Genomic DNA, 9,070 nt, shown 5'->3' with positions numbered 1-9,070 from the left:
GCACCACCAGCCTACTGTTAAAATTAAATTGGATTTCATTTCTAATCTCCTATTAATTCAGAGAAGTCTTGTCTGTTGATGGAAGGTCCACTCCGGCAGTTAGTTTCCTCCCTCCTCTCTTTCTCCTTCCTCCTTTTATTTCCAGCTGGCGGCGGCGCCATTGCACAGCGCCGCGACTCTAATAACGCTAATAATGGTAATAACTCAAAAATCTTCGGAAAGACTGAACAGGAAGTTTTTCAAATAAAGGATGACGATGTCTTCTCCACTCTGTTATTTAACCGCAGCTAATGAGATTGAACCGAATGTATTTCTTTAAAGCTAATGTGTCTCATTTCACACTCCCATAATCCTTTGTGAGTTACTCTCTGCCTGGCGGCAAGGACGAACCCACGAAACCTTTGGGTTCAAGCAGAAACACACAGAAGCAGACAGAGCTCCAGTTTGTGGACGGACGTCACTGTTGTTTCATGTTTTCCTTCGTTCTTCGGTGGATCACTTTAATCTCGACGACGACGACTGTTCACACTTTCATGAGATCCACAAAGAGGATCCGTCTATTCCCCCGAGGTCCAGCCCCACTGAAGCTCAATGTGTGGAAGCTCAGTGCATCCACTGAGGCGAAAAAGACTGTGATGAAGAGCCATATCTCAAAACAACAACAAAAAAATGCATATTAACGATATAAATCTTTCATAATAAGAGATTTATTTATTCATTTAATAGGGATGATGCAGTTTAACATAAACCCAGTACAAAATATGAAACTGAAGTGTAGCACAGAGAGTTTATAGCTTTTGCCAATTTTCAACAAGACCTTTCTCTCATGATTTCTATGAGAGAAGTATCCTGTAATTATGAGGTTGAATTAGCTCATAGTTAAAACATCTGGAAAAACTGAGAAATTAGGTCATAATTACAAGAATACTCTGATAATAATCTGTTGATTCCTAACTTCAAGGGAACATCTCTTTGTCATAATTACAAAACCCGTAACTGTGAAATCTGTTCCTGATACTGAAGCTTATTTACAAGAAAATATCAAATTACAAGATTCTTATCTGAAAATTACAGAACAAGATCTGATTATAACGAGATGACGTTTAAACACAACATCTGCGTCTCAACATGAGACGAATATTTCACAGTTTCCACATCTTCATCTCACAATTAAGAAAAAAAATATCTGCTTACAAGTTTCATATTTAATTAAGTGTGAGAAAAATTAAAAGTTAATCAGAAGATAAGTAATTAGGAGAAAAATGTATGTTCCCATTACGAGAGAGGACAAATCCATATGTCATAATAAAGAGCTGCGTATGTTATAATTATGAAAAACATGAATCTTATTATGAGCTGTTAATTACAGATAATGAAGGCATAATTAGAAAATGTCTCTTTTATGAACAGTCTGTGCTCTTATGTTTTCACATTGTTTATGTTTCTATAATTATACGTATTTTGGAATTTTATTTGTTGCCTGATTTTAGACTTTGCTCAGACTTCATTAATTCTTAACCTCAGAGTTTAATGATCAGTTTTATTGTCCAGTAATTAGTCCTGTTAACGACTCACAGGCCAAAACCTCACTGAGGAGAATAAATTAGATGAGTATGAGGCAGGATTTTTATTTCGGATTATAATAAATTCAGAGACACAGTTGAATTTATTATCTTCAGTAAATCAAGCTGCTGTTTTTCTCTTTATTTACCTGCAAATACAAACGTCACAACAAACAATGACTGAAGGTCAATTAGAAGATTTCAGGAACCAGAATGTTTCATTGATCAAAGAACTGGATCTGTTTTTGTGCAAAGACTTTACAGACGACAGTCGCAATGAGGAATGACATGGACAAAACAAGCAGCTGCTTAATAGGCTGTTCTGGAGCTTTCGATCATAACAAATGATCTTCATCAGCAGAGAGAGTTGCCCAGTCGGCGTGGACTTAAAGGACTCCTCGTTTAGTTTTAGAGATGGAAGTTTTATTCTTTAACTGTGGACTCGACCGTTGACGAAGAAATCTCCATTTCCATTTAGGTCCATTTAGTAGCTGCACTGGAGCTTTCGATTGTATCACACACTGGAGTTTGATGACTGAATGAACTTTAGATCTCGTTTCAGCGATTACTAACCTGACACCGTCTGCGTTTCTGTTCCAGGGCTGGAGAAAGTCGGCCGTGACTCCACCTACGAGCAGGAGGGGAAGGTGCAGTTCGTGATGGACGCCGTGTACGCCATGGCCCACGCTCTGCACCACATGCACCGCGAACTCTGCGCCGGGTACCCGGGGCTGTGTCCGCGCATGGCCAACATCGACGGCAAAGAGCTGCTGGCCCACATCCGCGCCGTCAACTTCAACGGTAAAAGCTGCCACTGTTCGGCTGATGATGTTCTCACTGTATTTTAAGTTTCAAGAAGGAGCTGGACTGTGATACTGATTCGTCTATTATTATTATTAGCACTGTTACAGCTGGCAGTGCCGTCAGGAGAGACATGTCACAGGTCATTGACCTTTTATCACCAAACTATCACCACCAGACAAACATTTTATTTCCTCGACTGGCTGGAAGTTGATGTTTTCAGATGCAGTAAAGTCACTGAAACATGAGTTTCAAAGGTAAATGTAAGACATTAACAGACACCCAGGTCCCAAAATAAAAGGGTAACTGTTCTTCAACTCTTTTGATTACACTCACAACCTGAGTCTCCTTTGAATTGCAATGCTTTAAATTTTACATCGAAAAAGTCAATTAATCAATCATTCAATCACACAGTCACTTTATTTGTCCCCCGCAGGCAGTAGTGGGATATAAGCATAAAAACATAAGAACACTTGGCACATAAATACAACACCAAGAGATAAAGAACAATGAGTTCATAAAACAAAACAGAAACAGGAAGTTAGTCAACAATAAGTTAAAACAACATCAAATCGTAGAGTTTAGGAGGTAGATATGTATAAATACTGAACCAGGTGTTTTTGCCCCATCTTTTTTTTTTATTAGCATAAAAACAGCAATACAGGACCTTCTGTGTGCCACAAGTCTGATATGAGGATCGTAAAATGCTTTTGCACAGGTAGAATCAGGAGACGTGGAGCTGTCAAACGAGTCCAGTACAGAACAAAACACCTGAAGTAGCGCCCCCAGGGGAGGTTTTGAAATACTGTAGATTTCCCATGATTCCTCGTAACGTATAGTGATGAAAAAGCATCAGGAATGTTCATTTTCACAAACAGACAAAATCTATAAAGACAACAGAAAGCAAACCCAAAACTGGCGAATCAGAGACGACTGCGAGAAGTTCGACGTTGAGGTTCAGCCGTAAAGAGTTTGAATAATCTCCACCTCCACACTCGTCACCTCTGAAGAGTCTCTACACTTTTCTGACAAATATTGGTTTTTGAATTTCTCCACATTTTCATGCACATAGCCGACATTAAAAACCTCAAGGTCGACAACGTTTTCATCAGCCAGTAACGACTTGGTGAGTCTCACTGACGTTGAACAGTGTGAAGTTGAAGCATGAGGTATGAAAACGTTGGAGAACAGAGGAGGAATATGTGAAGATGTGAAAGAAGCTGCGATGATTCAAATATTAAAACCTTTATTATTCATCCCGACTTTGATCAGCGAATCCTGTTTTGTCAGCACAGCTGTTTTCCAGCCGCCGTTTTTCTGTCCGTCTCATTGACACCCAACAGAACGACTCGTTGCTTCCTCATTAACTCCTCCTCCACTCTTCCTCTTCCCCTCCTCCTCCTCTTCATCTTCGTCTCTTCCTCGTCGTCACCGGCCGTGCTCCCCTCATCGCGGCTGACCTCCCGGAGGGTGGACGGCTTTGTCAGCAGGAAGTGTGAATGCTGACGCCGTCATCGGGGAATCCTCTGCTCATTATTAAACACTAAATACGGTTGCAGAGTTTTATTTCCTGCAGTTTCCAGATTCATTATTCTGCGCTCGGCGGGAGACGCCACAGACTGATAATCCATCTGCTTTCACACAACTTTAATAATCACTACACTTCACACTCGTAGCTGTGGAATATTAAATCTCACGCTCCTCCTCGTATATGCTGAGATGTTTAATTTTACAGGAGATCTCTGTGTGTCTATATGTGTTTTCTATAAGTTTGGGGAAACAAAGTGAACTTCTGTAACTTTGTGATGTAACCGCAGCGGATCAAACTCACTGGGGGTTCATCCTCTGGGGAATGAAGGTCTTTAGAAAACGTCACAGCAATCTATCCATTAGTTGTTGAGATATTTCACTCCAAACAACAAGTGACAAACCTCATGATGGTGTTAGAGGAAATGTCAGGGGATGAACAAAGTCATTAGGGTTCATCCTCTGGGGACCGTGAATGTCATTGCAATCCATCCATTAGTTGTTGAGATATTTCAGTTGGGAACAGAGTGATGGACAGACCAACAATCACCTGTGGGCCACAGGATACATAACGCACCTACAGGTGGTCTACTGCAAAATAAAATTCCACACTTCCTGTACAGATGTTTCACATTAAAAGCCTTTCAGCAGTTCAAAAGGGCACAATTCCTCACATTCCTCCTTGGTTGAGATACGAGTTAACTGGTAAATGAAAACAGCATTAATGTTGAAGAGGGTGTTTTCAGCAGAGTGGTTTAGGTGCAGAGGAATATGTGGAAGTTAATCTTTATATGAAAGTGAAGAAAACAAGCAAAACATTTGTTTTTTCGTACTAGAGACACAAATTGAAACAAATGAGCAAATGCAAAGTTAAGAGTTTGTTCTGGTTTAATCCCAGCAGACTGTTGACTCCACTATGTCTTGATTTCCTTTGATTTGGGATTTATTTCCCTTCATTATATTTCTTTTAGTGTCTCCTTCGGTCATTTGTTATAAATTATTGGCTGAGTTTAATTCTATTAGGAGATTTATGGGGGAGTCGGGTTACATTATGTGATTGCGTTGAGTGTTTAAACGGTCCTTGAGAAGACTGACAAAGACATTCACCTTGAAGAAGAAAAGTCACATTCAGCCTCAGCCTTCGAGCAGAAGTGAGGGGAATTGAAGAACGTGTCTGGCACGTGTGTTTTTATTTTTCTACTTTCATTGAGGGAAATTCTCCTCGCTGAGTCATGAAAAGAAAGTTTAGCCTTGGCGAGAAACGCCGGCGTTCACGAGCCAGAGAGGGAAAATGGGCTCTTTCAAAGCTTCTGTACAAACCTATGTACGGCCTTGATTCAGCCTGAGAGAAGGAGGTGCATCTCACGTGTTTGAACGCACAACGACACGACACGAGGCACGGAAGGAAACCAAATAAATCACACATTGTATTATTCTTATATGTACTGAACTTACGTGCTTTAAGGAAGTGCTTCTTCTTCTTCTTCCCCTCTCCACTGATGATCACCTGCATTTTAGCAAATATCTGAGCACTGCTCCAGAGATGGAAGATAATAAAGAGACACAGCAGTTAAACACTGATGGCTATTCACATAGCGGCTCTAATTAGAGCTTTCTGCCCACATGGCACCAAGATCAGACACTCAATTGGTTCGTATTACACACAGTCCAGTTTTCTATGACATGGTCGTATTATGTAGTTGTAGTAAGTATGACCTGATCCAATTTTCTTCGGCTTGAAATCCTTTCCGGCCGAGCCGTTAAAAATGGATCTGACTCACTGGAACAGCAGCTGCAGCTACTAAACCTGACACATTTTTTCACAAGCTGCCAAATACTGGAGAATCAGGTTAAAAGATATAATGTTTATAAGATTAAATTATTGATTTGAACTGAATGAAAGTTTAACTGGGAGACTGCGACAGTCAGCCGGAGAGAAGACGTTGCTGCAGCTACAGAAACGCTCGGCCCACTTGTGACTGTGCGGTGTTGTAGAGAGCGATGCATCTTTTACCTCATAAACATAGGTTCATTTTGGACCTGTTGTCAAGTCACTCATGGAATTAATGTTAATGAGCAACAGCTGATTGACGTGCTGTCAGTGACAAACACACAGTGGAGTGCAAAAAATCATCAATACTGATCCATTAAAGCTGCAGTATGTAACTTTTCTTTCATTGAAATGTGCTCGAGAGGTGCTGTCACTTTCTGAACTGTATCTTAAGTTTAAGCCCCTTTTACACTGGACAAAACAACTTGCTAACAGCTGCTAACATCTGGCTTTTGTTTTTTGACTCTCTTCCAAGCTCAAAAAGTTTTTTTAATGTCCAATATTTTTCTTTCTCTATGTTTTATTTGAAGATATATTTGTGGTTTTAAGAACCAAAAACCATCTCAGTGTAGTTTTACATCTCCTCTCTCAGGCTTCTCTCTGCAGCTCTAGTAACAACAGGTCGGTGAGCCAATCAGAAGAGAGGAGGCTCTGAACCTCTCTTCTGATTGACTGACTGTTTTCTGAGTGATCCAATATAAATATAGCAGATTTCAGGTAAAAACACTCAGAAAACCAAATCCTGCAAGGTTTGGATGGTGGGTCCAGGTGGGCGGGGCTTGGTGACTGCTTTGTTGTGACATCACAAAGTTCCAGAAGTCCTGACGGCTGGTTTTAAGGCTCAGTTTCTGAATACAGGCTGTGTGCATTTCTCTGTGGACTGAGGCTTTGATACTTTCACAGTATTAATATAGAAGCTAGAGCTGATCTATAATCACACTACACATGGACAGAGACCTTTACACTGGAGGAGCTTTAAGTTAAGCAAATCACAAAAACATCATCAATCTGACAACACGCTGCAAAGTAGCACAGACGACCATGGGAGTGTTTCCAGGGGACACAAAAGCATGATGAACCCAGCTGGGACGCACTGGTTGGTCAGTGCTTTATGACGTTTTGAATTATTGAATAACAAGCACGTCCCAGCCAGGTTCCTGCTACTCTCCGCATGTTTCTGTATGTGGTTGTGTTTTGTGTTTTCGCAGCACGTGTTCCCAAACTGGTGAAGATGTTTTCTTAATTTCCTTGTGTTTTCTAAAGTTCCAGTGCGTTGAGCGTTCACGGCCACCGTTCAAAATCCTCTATCAAAGGCGAGTTAAGAGGCTTCAGCGGTCCGGGTTAAATAACTGTAATGAGATCTGCAGGAGGAGGAGAGGCATTAAATATTGAATCAGCTGTGATTTTCACCCCCAGGGCTGAAACAGTAAATCTGTGCTCAGTTAAAGCCGCGTTCAGAGCCGCACGTCGTGCTCTTTAAACATTAAACAGTTTGTTGCCTCGTTTGCTGAATTAAAGCAAACAAGGGCAGAAACAGGAAACGTTTCGCACACAGGAAGATTAGTCAGTCGTCTTTCAGATTAAAGCTCAGAGGAGAAATCATACCGAGGAGGAATCCAGAACAAAAAAAGCAGATTCAGGATAGTGTGTGTGTGTGTGTGTGTGTGTGTGTGTGTGTGTGTGTGTGTGTACTTCTATCTTTGTGAGGACCAGTTTGAGTTTGGGTGGGAACTTCTTCTTTGTCTCTTCTCACGGCTGTTTCAAGATTAAGACTGATCTTAAAAGTTTTTTTTTAAGACACAAAACTTACTTGAGTCGTTTAATTCTTAGCTTTGAACTTCATGTCTGATTCACTTCTGTCAAAGACTCATTCAAGTTGCTCGGTGAAGCTTTAATGGAAATCAGTGGCTTCCTGGAACGACAAGAAGAAATGTAAAAGTTTACAGCTTTAAAAATGATCAGCGACACTGAATAATACAGACATGTACAAATACAGATGAGTTTATGTCAGAGAGGACATTACATTTTCTTTCTTTTCTTTTTCTGTTATTTAAAGTTATAATATGTTACTTTTCTGTGATTTTATTCGTGGTAACAGTCCGTTTCATTTGGTCGCTTGTCAATGGCGTCACATCCCCTATGCGCATGTGTCAGTGTTGTGGTTGTCTGACAGAAGCGTCAAAATGTATTTTTATCCACACTTTTTTAGGACACACTTTCTAGATCTTGTTAATTTTTAATTATATGTTTTAACCGGAGGAAGGAAATAACTGAGAAAAAATGTGAGCGGACAGAGAAACTGCTTAATTCAGGGTTTTTATTGGTTTTAATCGCCTGGTCCGTCTGTTATGGAGCGGAGGAGACCTCTGCGGACAATTCTGGTGCTGATGAAAACCTCCTGAACATCAGGATCAAAAGTTATCAGAGGAAGAACCTGAGCTAACGTTAGCGGCAGCTCGGCTCACAGCCTCTCCAGGACGATTTTTAAAATGAAACTGCTTTATTAAATGTCTTTACTGGTTTTAATCACCTGGTCCGTCTGTTATGGAGCGGAGGAGACCTCTGCGGAGAATTTAGCACTGAAGGAATCCCTGCCGAGAGAAGCTGACAGGTCTGGTTTTGATTGACAGACTCAGAGTGGGAATTACTGACATATTGTACGTTTAACCAGGGATGTTTCAGTGAGAGCAGTGCTCTCTTCTTCTGAGGGACTCGTTCTCGCATATTGAAGCCTGGCAGCTGCCCAGTGCATCTAATCTTTATTATATAACCTTTATTCAACAGAAACAGGTTGCTGCATCTCAGTGCTGCGCATGTACACGTGCATCACCAATGAATCCTGGCTCAACAGCATGTGTGGCTCATGTGTGGTTTGAGCCTGATTGAGTTTTATAAGGCCCACACACACACACACACAGAGAGACACACACACACACACACACACACACAGAGACACACACACGTCACGCTGTGTTTGGGGCTTTCCCGTCTGAATCTGTGAGCAGCACGCTCAGTTTAACCTTCACATACATCAAACGTTGACATAAATCAAACTCGAGCTGCTTCTCTGTATTTTATGCTTCACTTCTCTGAACGCAGGGCAGCGGGGTTACCCATAATTCCATGTATGAAATGCGGCGGATCCAGGGCGAAGCGGTGCTGTGTGGCGGCGGCCAGGGGGCTAATCGCCAACTCAGCCGTGTGCTCCTTGCTCGTGTGCTTATTTTTAGAGAAGCATCGGGGAAGCTTGTGCTAATGTTAGCGCTCGCTGTGCTCGAGCCATCTGCATGAGGCCATCGTGGCGACGTCCTGTTTGAACACAATCTGCAGAGCAAGGGAGAGCGGTGGG

General features: G+C 41.5%; 1 protein-coding gene across 1 annotated transcript in view; it reads left to right on the top strand.

Annotated features, from left to right (window-relative positions):
• The window catches only part of grm8b (glutamate receptor, metabotropic 8b), a 122,402-nt gene that overhangs the window by 84,926 nt on the left and 28,406 nt on the right, over positions 1-9,070 (top strand). The window contains exon 7 of the mRNA XM_023419924.2: positions 2,163-2,363. Coding sequence (XP_023275692.1) covers positions 2,163-2,363 — 201 coding nt within the window. The remainder of the gene's footprint in view (positions 1-2,162; positions 2,364-9,070) is intronic.

Source organism: Seriola lalandi, unplaced genomic scaffold, assembly GCF_002814215.2.
Source record: "Seriola lalandi dorsalis isolate HSWRI2012SDOR001 ecotype SW California unplaced genomic scaffold, Sedor1 jcf7180002054614, whole genome shotgun sequence".
In the NCBI taxonomy this organism is placed as follows: Eukaryota; Metazoa; Chordata; class Actinopteri; order Carangiformes; family Carangidae; genus Seriola; species Seriola lalandi.
The sequence above is the reverse complement of the archived record's forward strand: the minus strand, read 5'-3'. Positions and strand labels throughout refer to the sequence as shown.